Source organism: Bombina bombina, chromosome 3, assembly GCF_027579735.1.
Source record: "Bombina bombina isolate aBomBom1 chromosome 3, aBomBom1.pri, whole genome shotgun sequence".
Lineage (NCBI taxonomy): Eukaryota > Metazoa > Chordata > Amphibia > Anura > Bombinatoridae > Bombina > Bombina bombina.
Genome location: NC_069501.1, coordinates 1119274477 through 1119296699, shown reverse-complemented (window position 1 = coordinate 1119296699; position 22223 = coordinate 1119274477). Strand labels below are relative to the sequence as shown.

The 22223-nt window shown below is 35.7% G+C and overlaps 1 protein-coding gene across 1 annotated transcript in view; it reads right to left on the bottom strand.

Annotated features, from left to right (window-relative positions):
• Nucleotides 1-20001, bottom strand: part of SLC46A3 (solute carrier family 46 member 3) — a 77304-nt gene extending 57303 nt beyond the window's left edge. The window contains exons 1-2 of the mRNA XM_053708478.1: nt 19911-20001; nt 16083-16341 (exon numbers count right to left, since the gene is read on the bottom strand). Of these exons, the coding sequence (XP_053564453.1) occupies nt 16083-16274 (192 nt within the window). The 5' untranslated portion in view covers nt 16275-16341; nt 19911-20001. The remainder of the gene's footprint in view (nt 1-16082; nt 16342-19910) is intronic.
• Between the last annotated feature and the right edge of the window lie 2222 nt (nt 20002-22223).

The following is a 22223-nucleotide window of genomic DNA, read 5'->3' as shown; positions in this document are numbered from 1 at the left end:
GTTTTTCACCACTAGAGGGTGTTAGTTCACGTGTTTCATATAGATAACACTGTGCTCGTGCACGTGAAGTTATCTGGGAGCAGGCACTGATTGGCTAAACTGCAAGTCTGTCAAAAGAACTGAAATAAAGGGGCAGTTTGCAGAGGCTTAGATACAAGATAATCACAGAGGTTAAAAGTATATTATTATAACTGTGTTGGTTATGCAAAACTGGAGAATGGGTAATAAAGGGATAATCTATCTTTTAAAACAATACAAATTCTGGTGTAGACTGTCCCTTTAACTAAATACAGACTAAATAGAACAAGGGACACACTTAAAAGGCAGGGACAGGAAGCCAAAAAACGGGACTGTCACAGGAAAAGCGGGACAGTTGGCAACTGTGCACATATTCATTGATTGCCCATTCTAGTGCATCATTTACAACATGATGATGCCCATTCCTTTACAGAGACTAAAACTTTAAAAAAATTTCAATATTGAAAAAACGTATGTAATTTAAAAAAATCTGCATAATATTCTCAAACTAATCTGTGCTTTTAATACATCATTCTGAGTACCAATTATGTAGTGTTTAAAGGGACAATCAACCCAAAAATTATTATAACTTATTCAGATAATGTATTTAATGATTTGTACAGAAAACTGTTTAGACTCATGCAATACACTGCACAAGAGTTCAGTTAATGAGCCCGTATATATAATTATATTCCAAACAAGAAGCCCAAGATAAAATTAGTATAAACAGTATTCCAAGCCAGAGAAGGCAATGTCAGAGGTGCAGTGCTCTGTGTCAGGAGAGTGAGTCCCAGATACAGCGTGTGCTGCCTGCTGGAGTCCAGACTATAAGTACTGTAAGTAGCATGGAACAAAGTGTATTGGGACAGGACTTCAGCAGCACAGGTAAAGGGACAATACATTATTTTAGCACCGCTATCAAACAGATTCAGTACAGATCAGTGATTGGCTAACATATGATTTTATTGTGAGTTAGGATCCATGGAACCTTACTGCAGGAGTCAGTACACCTATCCGCCCACTACACATTTCCACCCACAGTAACTGGAGCACACATTCTATATGCAGCACTGGGGATTTATTAGTTTGTGAACCGCTCTGCTACTGAGCGTTTTTTTTTAGTTCCATACTTAAAAAGTCCCCCTTGAGGAAACCGGTGCATTGCGCATGCGTTAAACACGGGAACCCGCAGGTTAGACTCAATTCATTCAGTGGATGCTGGAGTGACGTTAGGAAAGGAGGGGTCAGGCTAGTAAGTCTTTTTACTTGCAAAATATATTTACATCAAAATAGGGCTAACGTTTGCTGTACAAATCGTAAAATACATTATCTGAATAAGTTATAATAATTTTTGGGTCAACTGTCCCTTTAATGTAGCTTTAAGATAGAACAGAGATGCTTAAATATACATGAAAAAGTTGTAAAGCTTTATAAGGGTGCTTTCTATCATATTTTTTTAAGTATTTTTTTGGTGCATTAAAATTATGCTATTGAGTTTTGATTTTTTTTTTTTACACAAGGGACATTGTTTTTGTTTTCTTTTTACATTTTTATGTAACATTAAAGTAAATGTAATTTATATTTTTTGGTTATGAAATGCGAGAAGAAATCATTTTGAATCTGTTTACCGTAGTTGCACATCTTGTTATGCGTCTGTGAGCTGGAGCAGTAACACCCTCTGATTTTTTTTAACCCTGCCCCACGCCCTCACAGGCAATAGTACCTGGCATGTAATTAATGCTTTGAACAATAGCATTGGCAGCCCAACAAGCAGGGTAGCTTAAAGGTACATGTAATACAATGAGATGGTAATATAAAGTGTTTCATTATACATAGTGAAAAAAACTTTAGCTATTTATTCATTTATATGATACCTTTCTTTTATATAAAAATTATGCTTTTCCTGTGCTCCCTAGAGAGGTCATAAAGGAAATTCTCTAATCTTGGTCTTCTTAAAATGCTGCTAAATACTCGACAGTGATTGCTTAGAGCAGTGAAGAAACTTACAGGTAGCCTTTGCTGGCCACACGATTGTGTTTCCAGTAATTTTGCAAATCATTACTAATGACGGTTTTACATCATTATTATTTTGTATGTAGGTCTTATGTAGTTCACTATTTAATTGCTGATGTAAACCATGCATAATTATTTTATTATCCCTTTAAATGAATCATACCTTGCTGTCTGATTCATTTTAATTTCTAACTAATTCATTTTTCACAGCAGCGGTCTAAAAACTGTCTGTCTTTCTAAGGTACTTAGTCATATAAATATATTTTAGCCCTAAACAATGATTTGGCCCTTTACAACCTCCTTGATTGGTTATAAATATTCATGTTTACGCCAGAAAAGTCCTTAAAGGGACATGAAACCTAAAAGTTTTCTTTCATTATTCAGATAGAGAATACAATTTTAAAAGTTTACAATTTACTTCTATTATCAAATTTACTTAGTTCTCATGTTATTCTTTGTTGAAGAGATACCTAGGTAGGTAGCGTGCATATGCATGAAGTACTTCATGACAGAAAATAGTGCTGCCAAAGGATAACAAGAAAACAAAGTTTATTTGATAATAGAATTAAATTGGAAAGTTGTGCAAAATGGTATGTTCTAAATGAATCATGAAAGAAACATTTTGGGTTTTATGTCCCTTTAAGTATGCTCTGTGGATTGCATGATAAGTGTCTGTGAGTGTGCCCCTTGGACACACATGTAGTGATGTAAGAAGAATAGGAAAAAAAGAATTTGAAATGTTCTCCGCATAACAAACTGATTTTGCTGTACAGCCACAATATACTTGTGCCTTAAACAAAAGTGCAGGAGTGGCACAGAATTATGTACATAAAGGCCTGATACACTAAATAGTGAATCACAAGCTTATAGCCTCTCTTACAGAGTTCATTTCCATTTAAAATGTCTAAAGATTTCATATGATCACATTATGCAGAGTTAATTACCTGTGAAACATGAACTATTATAAAACTATTTATTGTGTCATGCTCAGTCAATAATTATGATCAATATAAAAAATGCTTTGCACAATAATGGAACTATACAGGAATGTTTGGCATACATAACTACATACTATGGGGCCCATTTATCAAAGGGCTTGCGGACCTGATCCGACACTGCGGATCAGGTCCGCAAGACCTCGCTAAATGCGGAGAGCAATACGCTCTCCACATTTAACATTGCACCAGCAGCTCACAAGAGCTGCTGGTGCAACGCCGCCCCCTGCTGACTCGCGGCCAATCGGCCGCCAGCAGGGAGCTGTCAATCAACCCGATCGTATTCGATCGGGTTGATTTCCGGCGGTTCCTGTCCGCCTGTTCAGAGCAGGCGGACAGGGTTATGAAGCAGCGGTCTTTAGACCGCTGCTTCATAACTTGTGTTTCTGGCGAGTCTGAAGACTCGCCAGAAACACGGCCCTTCAAGCTCCATACGGAGCTTGATAAATGGGCCTGCAAATATATATATATACTATGGTATTCCAATACATTTTGGTGTTTTTCTTTTGTTTAAACAACACTATATATCAAGTGTAGATTATGAATAAGCATTGTTCCAAGAGACTCCAATAAGGCAAATAGTTTAGAAAGGGACCTGGGCTACCACACATTGCTTGTAAGGCTAACATTCTCCTGACTGGCTAAACAGCATTAATCTTTTACTTATATATTGAGAGAGGAACACACAATCTATGTAATGTGTCTCTCAGCATAGATTTTCTGTTATAATATAAGTTCTATAACTCAAATTCCTATACATGCTAGCGTAAAATATTCATGTAATGATTTTTTTTGCCTAAAACACATTATAAAATCCACAATTTCATGAAAATGAAATGGCTATAAATGCATGTACAAGAAGTGGGCTGATTGTAAAGTTAAAAGCAAAAACAAGAGGGCGACCCCTAGTGCAGATCAATGATGAACCAGTGGTGGAAATCTGTTAGTGCTGACGAATGGATACTCACAGAAAAAATTGCACCCTGTAGTGCAAATGTAGCATACTAGGAATATTATAGTGTCCTAGTGCACAAATCCACCCCAAAAGGAACTGTCGTGATGGCCAATGAACTTCAAATGTATGAGATGGACGTCAGGATGGTAAAAAAGATAAAGAGAACTCCAGTATCGATATAAAAATATTTAATAAAAAGATAAAAAATGAACATACACAGATCAACAATGACATCTGTTGTGAATTTGCTACGCGTTTCTAAGCGTTAACCACGCTTTTTCCTCAGGCAAATGATACTGAATGTGCTGGAGTCTCTTACATATATACCCCTGTGTAGGCTTGATGAAATCAGCTGTAGCTTATTAGAACAGGTGCTGCATAAATTAGCTCCCTTGATAGTCTAACCGGATGTTTAAAGAAAATAACAATGTTACAATCCAATGTGTATAGCCAAATATCTAATACAATAATACTCAATAGTCCTTCTAAACATATATAAACTAAAATAAAAGACACATATAAATACCTCGAGCTTTAGGCTCTATCAGTTGTCCAGAATGTTTAAAAACCGTATTGGGAATAATCGTCATAGTATGTATACATGTATATGTAAAGTTTATTTCTGCCGATGCGCTATTTATATATCTATTTATGTTCCTTGATGGTATTTGTGGAAATGGCCCTACAGGTAGATAATGAACTGTGAAGATACGATCCTATATTTCTAAACATGAAGGGGTGTGTATCATTGAACGAATTAGAATGTTATGTGACTAGCCAGTCCGATTGCTTCGTCAGAACAGGGTGTGTTGCGCTAAACTAATAGCCGTGTTGTATTCAAAATATCTCCATACTGTGTTGTGTTGCTTCACCTGATTGGGGCTAAGGTTGTGTATCTAATGACGTAAAGATGCGTGCATATGCACCAATGTAAACAGAAACATTAACCTCTGTTGTTAGGTGTTTGTGGTTGTGGGTGTGTATCTAATGACGTGGGGATGCGTACAAGAACACCCATGGATACAAAATCTGTTACCTATGTTGCTATGTATAAATATAGCGTGTTAACCGTAATAAATAACTGATACCTTAGTGTGCAAAAAAGAAGAGCTGAGTTGGCTTTGACTATAATATTAACTACATTCCTGACAAGTGTGTATGTGACGTGAATATAAGGACCACAATGCGAATATATGAAAATAATATAAGTGTGTATGAATCTGTGTCTTAGTGATAAATGATGCGATTTATTGCATCGTTATATCTAAACTAAAGTTTTGTGATAGATAGAGGTCTACCTAAATCTTATGTGAACAAAAATAATATAATAAAAATGGAATGTTAAGTGGGTATAAAGTCTAATATAAAATAATAGTGAGCATAAATGAGTATGACAAAAATGAAAGAGAAATATTATTAGATATAAAATCTAATATAAAATAATAGTGTAGGATACATTCAAAACTGTGAATAAATGATGGATTTAATGTGAAGATATATAATTATAAAATAAGCTCGATGTTGTAATATGGGTAAAAAAATAATATTATATATATTGGGGATGTATTAAAAAGCAGCGGAATCTATTACTTCGTTAAGACCCTCTGGATGTAAAGTTTTAAATTGATAAATCCAAAAGGTTTCCCTCTGGCGTAATTTGATCATTCTGTTTTGGGAACTTATAGCAGGAATCATTTCCAATGGGGTAATGTTCATGACGCACTTGTTTGTGCCATGTATGGAAGAATGGTGCCTAGAGGTACTATATTTATCAGATCCTTTCAGGATACATCTCAAATGTTCTGACCATCTTTGTCTAATTTTTCTACAGGTGCGACCTATGTATTGTAGGCCACACAAGCACGTTATACAATATACTACAAAATTTGAATTGCATGTTATTCTTTGCGTGATTGCAAATGATTCTCCAGTGCTGTTAGATATAATGTTTTTGCAACTATTCGTTATGTATTTGCACATGTTGCATCTATTTTTATTACATCTATAAGTTCCTATGTTTGATATTGTGGAGCTATGAGTACTATTGTTAAGAGCTTTAAACTTACGTTTGCACATCACTACCTTACTAGGTGCCAGTTTTTCTTTAATAGTAGGGGCTCTTTTAAATGTGCATCTGGGTTTGTCTTGTAATATTATTTTGAAGATGGGGTCTCGTTTGAGTAATGGCCAATGTTTAAACAGAATCTTTTTAATCTCCTTATAGTTGTTATTATATCTAGTGATGAATGAAGATTCATAATGTGAATCTTCATTTTTGGGTTTTTCTAATCTTTTTGGTTTTAACAATTCTCCTCTATTTAGAGAGCGTGCTTTTTGGAAGCCTAATTCTATTAATTCTTCTGGATAGTGTTTCTCCTTGAATTTATTTTTAAGGAGTATGCTCTGTGTGTCGTAAGTGTTAATGTCTGTACAGTTACGCCGGATCCTCCTAAACTGGCTATATGGAATATTTGTCTTCCAACTAGTATGGTGGTTACTAAAGTAATCCAAAAAATTATTGCTATCTACCTGCTTGAAAAAGGTACATGACTGAATGCTATTATCCTCTCCCCACATTAGGGTGACATCCAAAAAATCAATTTGATCTATTTGGATGTTCCAAGTAAATTGGATTCCCATATTATTATCATTTAGATAATTCTGAAAGGAGGCAAGTGTGGAAGATGATCCCCTCCAAACAAACAATAGATCGTCTATATAACTGCCATAGAAGACCAGATTTTGCTCCCATTCTGCATTATAGATGTATTTGGATTCAAAAGTACCCATAAATAAATTTGCAAAACTGGGAGCAAATCTGGTCCCCATGGCCGTTCCCTTAGTCTGAAGAAAAAAACCGTCTAAAAATTTAAAATAATTATGAGTTAATATGAAATGTATAAGTTTAAGCAAGTAATTCTTTTGGATATCAGACATATATGGATCTTCACTAAGATAACTGTCTACAGAGTCTAAGCCTATATCATGTTTGATATTAGAATACAGGGAACTAACATCACAAGATACCCAAATAAGATGTTTTTCTTTTTTAATTTCAGATAAATTTTGCAGTAAATCGCTATATTTATACATAGCAACATAGGTAACAGATTTTGTATCCATGGGTGTTCTTGTACGCATCCCCACGTCATTAGATACACACCCACAACCACAAACACCTAACAACAGAGGTTAATGTTTCTGTTTACATTGGTGCATATGCACGCATCTTTACGTCATTAGATACACAACCTTAGCCCCAATCAGGTGAAGCAACACAACACAGTATGGAGATATTTTGAATACAACACGGCTATTAGTTTAGCGCAACACACCCTGTTCTGACGAAGCAATCGGACTGGCTAGTCACATAACATTCTAATTCGTTCAATGATACACACCCCTTCATGTTTAGAAATATAGGATCGTATCTTCACAGTTCATTATCTACCTGTAGGGCCATTTCCACAAATACCATCAAGGAACATAAATAGATATATAAATAGCGCATCGGCAGAAATAAACTTTACATATACATGTATACATACTATGACGATTATTCCCAATACGGTTTTTAAACATTCTGGACAACTGATAGAGCCTAAAGCTCGAGGTATTTATATGTGTCTTTTATTTTAGTTTATATATGTTTAGAAGGACTATTGAGTATTATTGTATTAGATATTTGGCTATACACATTGGATTGTAACATTGTTATTTTCTTTAAACATCCGGTTAGACTATCAAGGGAGCTAATTTATGCAGCACCTGTTCTAATAAGCTACAGCTGATTTCATCAAGCCTACACAGGGGTATATATGTAAGAGACTCCAGCACATTCAGTATCATTTGCCTGAGGAAAAAGCGTGGTTAACGCTTAGAAACGCGTAGCAAATTCACAACAGATGTCATTGTTGATCTGTGTATGTTCATTTTTTATCTTTTTATTAAATATTTTTATATCGATACTGGAGTTCTCTTTATCTTTTTTACCATCCTGACGTCCATCTCATACATTTGAAGTTCATTGGCCATCACGACAGTTCCTTTTGGGGTGGATTTGTGCACTAGGACACTATAATATTCCTAGTATGCTACATTTGCACTACAGGGTGCAATTTTTTCTGTGAGTATCCATTCGTCAGCACTAACAGATTTCCACCACTGGTTCATCATTGATCTGCACTAGGGGTCGCCCTCTTGTTTTTGCTTTTGATTTCCAGAATACAGATATCCCTTCTGCGTTTGGGAGGAGCAGCCCTCTAAGCATAGTGCACAGTCAGCTGGGACACTGTGAAGTTCCCAGACCGCTCATCTAGGCATTACCTTTGCCTCTCCACATTGTGAGTATGCTTACTTTTGCATTATCTCCTATATATAAAAATTGGCTACACTAGGAGGCGCCCTTCTCTTTCCTTTCTGTTTTCCTACAGTGATTCATTCCTTTTGAAATCATTATCTGGAAGGAGCGGCCTCCAATCAAGTTGCGCAGGACCAGCAATTAGTCTGGTTATACCTTGGACTTATTTGTCTATTTTGGAACCATTGCCATCTGGACTTTATTATTTGGAATTGGGTTTGAATATTTTTATCTGAATATTTTTATCATTTTTTCGATTTATATTGCTTATTATTTGTAGTATTTTATATTTGTTTTCTTTTTATTCATTTTTTGTTTACATTGATTTTCATTCTCCTCATTGTATCATTAGATAAGTGAGTTATTGTTATCATAATCTGAGTTATCGTTACCACAATCTTTTTTAGATACTGTTATCACTTAATTAATTAGATACAGTATATTACACTAATTAGGTCCAGTTTATTATATACATCTACATTGTGGTCATATAGTGAAACATGTTGTCTATTACTGAAAGGGCCAACAAGAGGTCTGTACATCAGCCCAATTTTGATCCCTCTAGTACAGATCCCACTGCAGTACTCTCTATTAAACAACTTTTTTCACAACTAGAAGAATATCTCAAAATAGAACACAGACATTGGTGGGACCTTGACTCACTAAAACAATATAGAGACAAAAAACAGATCCCACGAGGGCTCAGAATCCTTAAAAATTGTTCATTCAAGGAAGATGAAACACTTTTGGCCAAATGGTTGGCAGCTTTAGACAGCTGTTCATTCAACCTTATAGATATTTTAATTAACCATAGGGAGAAATTAGTTAACGACATAGCAGAAAAAATAGAAAATACACAAAAGCTATTAGAACAATACAAAGATCATTCAGAATACCAATCTCTCAATGAGAGAACCATTAAATCTACAGATGATTACCAAGATGAAATTATCTTAAGAAAGAATAAGAAAAAGGAGAGAGATGAAAGTGACTATCTCAAAGGTATAGTTTATACATACAACAGAACAGATAGTAATGAGCCTAAAGAATCCACTTGGACTAAAGTTACCTACAACAAAAGAAATCAAAATCAGTACACATATCAATCCAATAGACACCAACCACAACAATCAAGCCATAGACCACACTATACACATTCTTCATCCAACACATATGGAGCTAACAGATCTCACTCTACCCACCAGTCAGCCAACACATATGGAGGAAATAGAAATTTTGAAAGAAATCATATTCCCATTCAGAATAGATTCTCCCCTTTGATTGAACAAGAATATAGACATCAATTACACCCCCAAGATCAATACAGGCCACATGGAACTACTAATCACAAAGATCAACACACCTCTCAATTTCATCATAAAGATCAATCACAAAGACACACTCCTAAACCTTCTTCTAATTCACATTACTATTATCAGAATACACAACACTTCCAGAAACCAAATAGAGAGGAGCTACCGGGACCTTCCGGTATCCAGATTGACCAATCTAATCAGAATAGAGAGACTACATCTTTTCAAGATTCACCCATTCCACACAATTCGGCTGCTTTTTTAGAAGAACGCATACCACTAGCTCCCCTTTGGAGACGAGAAGGCCAGAATACCCCTTACCAACAACCGGGAAGAAACAAAAGAACACACACAAACGGGGACATAGGGGAAGGGGAGTTGCCACCAAGGAAAAGAAGTTACAACAACTAAGTAAAGGCATATTCAATCTATCAGATAGACCACTATCGAACGATGAAATTAGAATTCTAGGAAAAGGCCTCAGTTTTTGCCCTTCAAACTCACATAAAATGTTTGAACTATTTGTAGACTTAAACAAATACACTAGAAAATTAGCTCTACAGCGCTATTTTGCTAATAAACAGCTTAAAAATCAAAAAACTGTAGGCTTGCCAGTCCTCACAGACAATATGACAGCAGAAAGGAACATGCAAGTCCTTTATATAGATCCAGAAGACCTCTCAGAACAATTGTTCGAAGGAGTGATTCACCCAAACCTTTCCCTTCCCTCTACCTTCTACCCCCATGGAGAGAATCTTGCATATTTAGATATTTTCCAAAACTTGGTATTGGAAGATTTTGGGAAGCTTCCCCCCTATAATAATAAAGGATATAATAATATATGGCCCAATGAACAAAGGGCTTTACGCAATCTTTCAAATGATAATTCTATCATAATCCGCCAAGCTGATAAAGGCGGCGGTCTAGTAATACAAAATTATGAAGATTATATACGTGAGGCTAGAAAGATTCTGTTAGACAAAGATTATTATAAACAACTCTCAATAGATCCCACAGATACATATACCAAAGAACTTAAAAAATTAATTACTTATGGCCATGAACATGGCATTCTAACACAAAAAGAGAGAAAATTCCTCATACCCATTAATCCCAACATTCCATATTACTACCACTTACCAAAGATTCATAAACAAATCCATAATCCTCCCGGTCGACCAATCATTGCGGGTATGAATAGTCTTACTGATAACCTCTCATTATATATTGATTATTATCTCCAAAGATATGTTATTCAACTTAGATCTTATATAAAAGACACTACCGATTTACTGCAAAAATTATCTGAAATTAAAAAAGAAAAACATCTTATTTGGGTATCTTGTGATGTTAGTTCCCTGTATTCTAATATCAAACATGATATAGGCTTAGACTCTGTAGACAGTTATCTTAGTGAAGATCCATATATGTCTGATATCCAAAAGAATTACTTGCTTAAACTTATACATTTCATATTAACTCATAATTATTTTAAATTTTTAGACGGTTTTTTTCTTCAGACTAAGGGAACGGCCATGGGGACCAGATTTGCTCCCAGTTTTGCAAATTTATTTATGGGTACTTTTGAATCCAAATACATCTATAATGCAGAATGGGAGCAAAATCTGGTCTTCTATGGCCGTTATATAGACGATCTATTGTTTGGAGGGGATCATCTTCCACACTTGCCTCCTTTCAGAATTATCTAAATGATAATAATATGGGAATCCAATTTACTTGGAACATCCAAATAGATCAAATTGATTTTTTGGATGTCACCCTAATGTGGGGAGAGGATAATAGCATTCAGTCATGTACCTTTTTCAAGCAGGTAGATAGCAATAATTTTTTGGATTACTTTAGTAACCACCATACTAGTTGGAAGACAAATATTCCATATAGCCAGTTTAGGAGGATCCGGCGTAACTGTACAGACATTAACACTTACGACACACAGAGCATACTCCTTAAAAATAAATTCAAGGAGAAACACTATCCAGAAGAATTAATAGAATTAGGCTTCCAAAAAGCACGCTCTCTAAATAGAGGAGAATTGTTAAAACCAAAAAGATTAGAAAAACCCAAAAATGAAGATTCACATTATGAATCTTCATTCATCACTAGATATAATAACAACTATAAGGAGATTAAAAAGATTCTGTTTAAACATTGGCCATTACTCAAACGAGACCCCATCTTCAAAATAATATTACAAGACAAACCCAGATGCACATTTAAAAGAGCCCCTACTATTAAAGAAAAACTGGCACCTAGTAAGGTAGTGATGTGCAAACGTAAGTTTAAAGCTCTTAACAATAGTACTCATAGCTCCACAATATCAAACATAGGAACTTATAGATGTAATAAAAATAGATGCAACATGTGCAAATACATAACGAATAGTTGCAAAAACATTATATCTAACAGCACTGGAGAATCATTTGCAATCACGCAAAGAATAACATGCAATTCAAATTTTGTAGTATATTGTATAACGTGCTTGTGTGGCCTACAATACATAGGTCGCACCTGTAGAAAAATTAGACAAAGATGGTCAGAACATTTGAGATGTATCCTGAAAGGATCTGATAAATATAGTACCTCTAGGCACCATTCTTCCATACATGGCACAAACAAGTGCGTCATGAACATTACCCCATTGGAAATGATTCCTGCTATAAGTTCCCAAAACAGAATGATCAAATTACGCCAGAGGGAAACCTTTTGGATTTATCAATTTAAAACTTTACATCCAGAGGGTCTTAACGAAGTAATAGATTCCGCTGCTTTTTAATACATCCCCAATATATATAATATTATTTTTTTACCCATATTACAACATCGAGCTTATTTTATAATTATATATCTTCACATTAAATCCATCATTTATTCACAGTTTTGAATGTATCCTACACTATTATTTTATATTAGATTTTATATCTAATAATATTTCTCTTTCATTTTTGTCATACTCATTTATGCTCACTATTATTTTATATTAGACTTTATACCCACTTAACATTCCATTTTTATTATATTATTTTTGTTCACATAAGATTTAGGTAGACCTCTATCTATCACAAAACTTTAGTTTAGATATAACGATGCAATAAATCGCATCATTTATCACTAAGACACAGATTCATGCACACTTATATTATTTTCATATATTCGCATTGTGGTCCTTATATTCACGTCACATACACACTTGTCAGGAATGTAGTTAATATTATAGTCAAAGCCAACTCAGCTCTTCTTTTTTGCACACTAAGGTATCAGTTATTTATTACGGTTAACACGCTATATTTATACATAGCAACATAGGTAACAGATTTTGTATCCATGGGTGTTCTTGTACGCATCCCCACGTCATTAGATACACACCCACAACCACAAACACCTAACAACAGAGGTTAATGTTTCTGTTTACATTGGTGCATATGCACGCATCTTTACGTCATTAGATACACAACCTTAGCCCCAATCAGGTGAAGCAACACAACACAGTATGGAGATATTTTGAATACAACACGGCTATTAGTTTAGCGCAACACACCCTGTTCTGACGAAGCAATCGGACTGGCTAGTCACATAACATTCTAATTCGTTCAATGATACACACCCCTTCATGTTTAGAAATATAGGATTGTATCTTCACAGTTCATTATCTACCTGTAGGGCCATTTCCACAAATACCATCAAGGAACATAAATAGATATATAAATAGCGCATCGGCAGAAATAAACTTTACATATACATGTATACATACTATGACGATTATTCCCAATACGGTTTTTAAACATTCTGGACAACTGATAGAGCCTAAAGCTCGAGGTATTTATATGTGTCTTTTATTTTAGTTTATATATGTTTAGAAGGACTATTGAGTATTATTGTATTAGATATTTGGCTATACACATTGGATTGTAACATTGTTATTTTCTTTAAACATCCGGTTAGACTATCAAGGGAGCTAATTTATGCAGCACCTGTTCTAATAAGCTACAGCTGATTTCATCAAGCCTACACAGGGGTATATATGTAAGAGACTCCAGCACATTCAGTATCATTTGCCTGAGGAAAAAGCGTGGTTAACGCTTAGAAACGCGTAGCAAATTCACAACAGATGTCATTGTTGATCTGTGTATGTTCATTTTTTATCTTTTTATTAAATATTTTTATATCGATACTGGAGTTCTCTTTATCTTTTTTACCATCCTGACGTCCATCTCATACATTTGAAGTTCATTGGCCATCACGACAGTTCCTTTTGGGGTGGATTTGTGCACTAGGACACTATAATATTCCTAGTATGCTACATTTGCACTACAGGGTGCAATTTTTTCTGTGAGTATCCATTCGTCAGCACTAACAGATTTCCACCACTGGTTCATCATTGATCTGCACTAGGGGTCGCCCTCTTGTTTTTGCTTTTGATTTCCAGAATACAGATATCCCTTCTGCGTTTGGGAGGAGCAGCCCTCTAAGCATAGTGCACAGTCAGCTGGGACACTGTGAAGTTCCCAGACCGCTCATCTAGGCATTACCTTTGCCTCTCCACATTGTGAGTATGCTTACTTTTGCATTATCTCCTATATATAAAAATTGGCTACACTAGGAGGCGCCCTTCTCTTTCCTTTCTGTTATTGTAAAGTTGTAATGCATTGCTGTTTCTTTGCTCAACAAAGGATACCAAGTGAATGAAACAAATTTGATGACCGCATGCTCTATCTGAATCTTGAAGTTTAAATTTGACTTTTATGTCCCTTTAAAAGCAAAAGCACTTACATGCCAGTGTGTACTTTGGCACACCTTTTGCGTGGCTACCTTTTGGCACAATCCACTGCCTACAAAAACATTCTCTTCTTAATACTCCTGCATCAGCTTAAGGTCTGCTCTCCAAGCCAATTGGGACTGGATATTTTAAGGGAGCTTTTTTGTGGGCAAGTATAGCTTGTGTCTTCAGTGTCGTTGGCATGTTTAAACTAAAATTTCTTAAATGAGGGCACCAGATCAGGCCTTAATATATAGGTACCAAATCTATAAAGCTCACAGCTCAGGCAAAATTATCTTAAAACATTCACCGGTATGAGCTCCTTCACAAGGAAAATTCTATACTATATAGCAAGGTCCTTCACAAGGCAAAATCTATACTATATAGCAAGGTCCTTCACAAGGAAAATTCTATACTATATAGCAAATAAGGGGCATAACTTATATTTCTGTATGCGGAATAGAACTCAATAAAAAGCATTAAAAAACATATTGAAAGTACAATGTAAAATGATATTAATAGTGTGCATTAACATTCATATCAATAATATGCATCAAAATGCAAATTTAAATTATAACATAAAATTATTATTTAAACTTTAAAGGGGTCGACAAATCTGTTTAAAATTTAGTAAACATTAAGAATATGTAGGAGCCAGGCACACTTTTAGGAGCCAACCAGTGGTATTTGTATATACAGTAGATATATGGAGAATAACCCCAAAAGTTAGAAGCCAGGGGTAAAATTCTAGGAGCCAGTGGCTCCCAGGCTCCTGGGTATGTCGAGCCCTAATTTAAAGTACACGGGGGGAAATAAAATGTAATGCACAATGTAGTTTCAAAATCTAAAGATAAAACTGTAACAAAAAGAACAAAATATAAAGTGAATGTTTATTCTACAGTAAAAAAGTGAATGGACTGAATGGGTTATTACTTGGGTGTGTCTGTAGTTTTCTTGCAGATCACACATATTCTCTAAGCATATTAGCACCTGTAGATCTCATTGTTTTATCTGCCAAAATGGCCGTTACTGCATTAATATAAAAATATATGTATGTGTAAATAAAAGTGAATGTGAAAACAATGTAATTTGATTTGTATGTGCTTAAAAAAAATGTTATATGGGTTGGGTGCTCACTGTCATACTTGCTCTCCCATATGAGATTTTACATTCCAGAAATTTTCACTACTTTCTATATGAGGCAGCTTGCCACTCGCTGGGACTTCTAGGTTCAGCATTCTTTTTTAGAGCATTAAAGAGATATGAAACCAGGAAGCCCCAAATTTTTCTTTCATGATTCAGATAGAGCACACAATTTTAAAACACTTTCCAATTTGCGTCTATTATCAAATTTGATTTGTTCTCGGAGGGTCTGCCCATGCAAGGGTCAGTGTGATATAAATGGTTACATTTTAAATAACTGGACCAATAGTGAGATTTGTTTTCTAAAACAGTTCTTAGTGAGTGGAGCTGCAGTGTAAACTGCCTGTGCATCTATATTTTAGACAAAAAAAAAACAACATTTATTTTTTCATGCAAAATCATGTTTTGTATGTTTTGTTACATAATAGATGCAACCATGTGATGTTTGGTGACATATAAAATACAACAAGAGACAAAAATAAACAACAAATGAACAAAGTCATATATTTACCTTCTGGTGGATAAAGTTGGGGCTACTTTGATTTGTTTCACAATTTGATACACTATCATTACTTATAAAACTGGAGTTGTATTCTTGTTGCCACAGTCTGCTATATATATACTGCTGCATCACTGGCAAGCTTAAAAAGATTGAAAAACAGTAGATAGCAACTACCGGTTCCACCAATAAAAACTTCTTCATTTTTCTGTTTTTCTTAATCAGTGATTTCTTCCAGATAAAGAAAGGTCACATAGCTTCTGGGTTCATTCTAAAAGGAAAGAGGAGATATATGTTTTCAATAAATATAGAAATTACAATATATTAAAATATAAATAGTTAAATAATAATTCACTGATGTTATCAGGATTGTTTTGAGGTTTATGGGCAGAAGATAACACAGACTACAGTAAGAATAGGGACTACAAAGTCTTGCTCTCCAACTGCTCTTTGAGATAAACACATTTGTAAAATAGCCATTTCTGCACACAGAATTTTTTTCTAATGCAACTGTATATTACAGGCCATTAATGGCAGTTCAGGGAACTGGTGACCTTCAGACTTATGGGGTCTGATCCGATATGCAGCGTCACCCGCAGAAGCCGGGGACGCCAGATTTTGCGCGGGTTTGGTATCACATATACGGCGTAACATAGAAGTTACGCTCGTATATTTCTGCCTTCGCCTGTAGTTTTTCTACCCATAGACTGACATACAAAACCCGAGCAGTTTGGTATCCAATATACAGTGTAAGGACTTACGTGGCGAAAATGGAGAAATCTTACTCCATTTTCACCTCACCACAAAATGCAGGCGTAGCAAGCCTTACGCTGAGTATTGGAGCCCCGTAACTCCCTAAAATGCCTGCAAAATAAAACCTAACACCTAACGCATGCGCAATGTCTATCTACTTGTCAACCGCAATCCCCCACTGCAATCCCTAATAAAGTGTTTAACCCCTAAACCGCCGCTCCCGGACCCCGCCGCCACCTACATTGAATGTATTACCCCCTAATCTGACCCCCCTACACCTCCGCCACCTATATTAACTATATTAACCCCTAATCTGACCCCCCTACACCGCCGCCACCTATATTAACTATATTAACCCCTAATCTGACCCCCCTACACTGCCGCCGCCTATATTAACTATATTAACCCCTAATCTGACCACCCTACACCGCCGCCACCTATATTAACAATATTAACCCCTAATCTGACCCCCTACACTGCTGCCACCTATATTAACTATATTAACCCCTAAACCTAAGTCTAACCCTTACACCCCCTAACTTAATTATTATTGAAATAAATCTAAATAATATTAATATTATTAACTAAAATATTCCTATTTAAAACTAAATACTTACCTATAAAATAAACCCTAAGATAGCTACAATATAATTAATAATTACATTGTAGCTATTTTAGGGTTTATATTTATTTTACATGTAACTTTGTATTTATTTTAACTAGGTATAATAGCTATTAAATAGTTAATAACTATTTAATAGCTACCTAGTTAAAATAATTACAAAATTACCTGTAAAATAAATCCTAACCTAAGTTACAAATACACCTAACACTACACTATCAATAAATTAATTAAATAAACTACAATTATCTAAACTAAAATACAATTAAATAAACTAAACTATATTACAAAAAAAAAAACCCACTAAATTACAAAAAATAAAAAAATATTACAAGAATTTTAATCTAATTACACCTAATCTAAGTCCCCTAATAAAATAAAAAAGCCCCCAAAATAATAAAATTTCCCTACCCTAAACTAAATTACAAATAGCCCTTAAAAGGGTCTTTTGCGGGGCATTGCCCCAAAGTAATCAGCTCTATTACCAGCCCTTAAAAGGGCCTTTTGCGGGGCATTGCCCCAAAGTAATCAGCTCTTTTACCTGTAAAAAAAAGAACAACCCCCCCATTACACCCCACCACCCACACACCTTAGGAGGTGTTTAGGGGTTAATATAGTTAATATAGGTGGCGGCGGTGTAGGGGGGTCAGATTAGGGGGTAATACATTTAATATAGGTGGCGGCGGTGTAGGGGGTCAGATTAGGGGGTAATACATTTAAAATAGGTGGCGGCGGTGTAGGGGGTCAGAATAGGGGGTAATACATTTAATATAGGTGGCGGCGGGGTCCGGGAGCGGCGATTTAGGGGTTAATACTAGGATAGGTTTATTGCGGTGTGGGCTATGGCGGTTTAGGGGTTAATAATTAGGCTTATTGCATTGTGGGGGGTTGTCGGTATAGGAGTTAATACATTTATTGTTAGGAGTGAGAGGGGGGATTGCGGATAGAGGGATATACGTGTTGGGCTATTTTTGGGAGGCGTGTTAGACAGTTACGGGAGATTTAATATTTTAGGTAGTTTTTTTAGGCGGCGGCAGTTTCTAAAGTGCCGTAAGTCACTGGCGACTCCAGAAATTTGTAGTTACGCTCATTTCTGGACATCGCTAGTTTTTCAGACTTAAAGGGACAGTAAAGTCAAAACTAAACTTTCATGATTCAGATAGGGTATGCAATTTTAAACAACTTTCCAATTTACTTTTATCATTACATTTGCTTTGTTCCCTTGGTGGTATTTTTCAAAAGCTATACCTAGGAAGGCTCAAACTGATTTCTAAACAGTTGAAAACCGCCTCCTAGCTCAGAGCATTTTGAAAGTTTTTCACAGTTAGACTGTGCTAGTTCACATGTGTCATATAGATAACATTGTGCTCACTCCCGTGAAGTTATTTAGGAGTCTTCACTGATTGACTACACTGCATGTCTGTCAAAGGCACTTAGATAAGGAGGTTGTCTGCAAAGGCTTAGAAACAAGGTAATCACAGAGGTAAAAATCATATTAATATAACTGTGTTGGTTATGCAAAAACAGGGAATGGGTAATAAAGGGATTATCTATCTTTTTAAATAAGAAAAATTTTGGTGTAGACTGTCCCTTTAAGGCACTTTAGCAACTGCTGGCACCGTATATGTGATAGCCCGATGTGCGAGGTGAAACTACGGGCGGTGTGGGTTCCCTCGCTTGCGCCGAAAACTACGCCGTATATCGGATCGCGCCCATGGTTTGATATGTCAGCAGAACCCCTGACATTAAATACCCCACATGCAGTAAGTTACCTGTTAATTATATATTAGCAATCACAAGTATAATTTCAACTATAACAAAGTATATTATTATTATTATTACCATTATTTTGTGGATTAACATTAGTAACAACAAAGCCAACACATTTAGTATACAGTGTTGTACCTGTAGAATTTATATTTCCTGGCTTATTCACACAAATAGCAATATATAACTGACAGTAATACTTTAATACTGGATTTAAAACACATCTAAACACAGTACAAGATAACTAAGGATTTATTTTTATTAATAATAATAATAATAAACAGTAATGATAAATATGATTAAAAAGTGAGACAATAAAGTCAGTGCATTTAAAACACCTTACAACTATTCCACTGCTTACACAAGCATCACGTGATATTTTGTTGTACTTCAGTACTGAGAAAGACCTAGATACCTGAAAGCGTACATTTCACACACAGCAAAAAAAAAAAAAATAGTGACCCATAGCTTGTGATACAAAATATTTGAGCCTATACTTGCAGTGAACACAACTCATTCTGTAATATCATATTGAACTTGAATCAGGGAATTCCTATGTAGCCTAATATAAACTGCATCCTTACAGTGTTAGGAGGAACAGTGTTCTGTACTGTTGATAAGGCTAATACTATTATATACTAATATATCTAATCACTGTGTAGTGCAAGTACAAAACAATGAGAGTTCTAACCACTTACTGTATTTGACAGACCAGATATCCAGCGGGCATAGCGCTTAGACAGCTCTCGAAACCAACAGCCCGGAAAACAACCTCATAGCAATGTACTGTCTGGTAGTGACATAGCACAACTGCTCATAACGTTTTTTCACACCCACATCATTTTCATTGGAGCCTATAACATTTATGAAGCTCTGATTGGTCATTGCAAGTGCCACTCAAAGTACTTTAGCCTATAAACTGGGTTGTGTCTGTCCCAGTGTCACCTCTGTGTACTGTAAGTAAATTACGAACTGTCCTAAATATTATAACGAGCGTGTGACAGGCTCAGCTATAGTGATAATAAACAAGCGCGTAGAACATTTTGTTTCTTCAAATATTCTGTAACTGCCGATCGATTAAATTAATTGCACGTAATCTTCCTAGAAATCGAAGGGTTCCACTAAGCTTTGATACTATATGTTACATAACATGTGAGGTAAATGTCTGTAAAACCTGATGTGTCCCTTCTGGATCTCTTGAACTATATATTTGTAATTATTTATCTTTTGCTTGTAAATTTTAGATAAAACTCCAAATGCGATAAAGCGTTCATTCTAACTACCTTATTTATAATCCTTACCTCGATTTTGAAGGACAGTTGTGTAACTATATCAGCTGCTGCTTGCGCCAGATAGCATTAGTTAAAGGGGCCTGCAAGTTAAAGTGCCATAAAACATGTTGAGATAAATTGTGCATATCCTAAAAGGGCTATTTAAAGGGACAGTCTACCCCAGAATTGTTATTGTTTATGAATATAGATAATCCCTTTATTACCCGTTCCCCAGTTTTGCATAACAAACACAGTTATATCAATATATGTTTTATCTCTGTGATTACCCTGTATCTAAGCCTCTGCAGACTGCCCCCTTATCTCAGTGCTTTTGTCAGACATGCAGTTTAGCCAATTAGTGCAGACTCCTAAATAACTCCACGGCAGTGAGCGCAATGTTATCTAATATGACACACATGAACTAGCACTGTCTAACTGTGATAAACTTTCAAAATGCTCTGAGCTAAGAGGCGGTTTTCAACGGTTTAGAAATCAGTTTGAGTCTACCTGGGTTTAGCTTTTCAAAAATACCACCAAGGGAACAAAGCAAATTTAATGAAAAAAGTAAATTGGAAAGTTTAAAATTGCATGCCCTATCTGAATCATGAAAGTTTAATTTTGATTAGACTGTCCCTTTAAGTAAAAATAGTTTGCATTAAAAAAATTGTTTAAAAATTGCTGGCAAGTATTTTAAAAATTTTTTTTCAAAAACAAGCAAAATTACTAACATAGCCATGGTGTCTGGAGTAGTCTGATCCACCCCCCTTATCAGTGTTTAGCATCAGAAACACAGGCATTGTATTTCAACTGAGTTCACAACAGCTTATTTGCGTCTAGGCATGCTCCAGCAGATACTGAGTGTTCACTTCTGCATTCTACCAAACAATGGTAGATATTGATACAGCCATAGAAGGAATTGTGTGGGGGGAGTTAGAGCTGTACAATTCGGAAACTTAAAAGAAAGGGTTAATGGGAAGGCAGTGCCGTATACATTTGCAGGTAAAGTAATTAAAGTACATATTATATTTTGGCTCTATCCCAACTTGTTTTATGTCCCTTTAAATTTAAAGTTTCAGGATTCAGCTAGAACATGTAGTTTGTTTCATACAGGAGGTGATAGTCCACAATCCATTACTCCTGTAAATTTCTCTTCCTGGCCACTAGCAAAGATTCCCAAACTACAAGAGCTGAGGCCCATTTTCCCTCAGAGTGCTGCTGATTGACGGAGGGATGTATTGGGATTTTTGGGTAGTGGCACAATTAAACCTTATGGGGGTTAGTCACAAGCCTGCCACAGGTGTTGTGGGTACCTGTCTTACACCTCCTCCTGTTGGGTCGTTCCTATACTCCTACTACTTTTCCTCTGCTGTTATGTTTCAACACTGGCGTGGCTTTTTACTGGATTCCACTTTATCTTCCAGTAGTTGGTGCCTATGGGTAAGTTACATTTTTTATTTATAATTCTGGCACTTCTCTAAGCCTATTGGGCTATTTAGTTTATACACTATTATACTCTTTAGACTAGGGACAGTATTTATAGTTTGGCTCCTTAAAGGTTATAGTGCTCTATTCCCCTTTATTTTTTGTGTTAGCGTGTATCACCTTATTGAGTTTGTGTGGTACGTCGGGTTTGAGCATGTCGGTTTGTTGGATTTGAGTACCTTGGCTTATCGGGCTAGCGCACACCAGGCTACTCGGGTTAGCACACGTCAGCTGATCTGTATAGCGCACGCCGGGTTT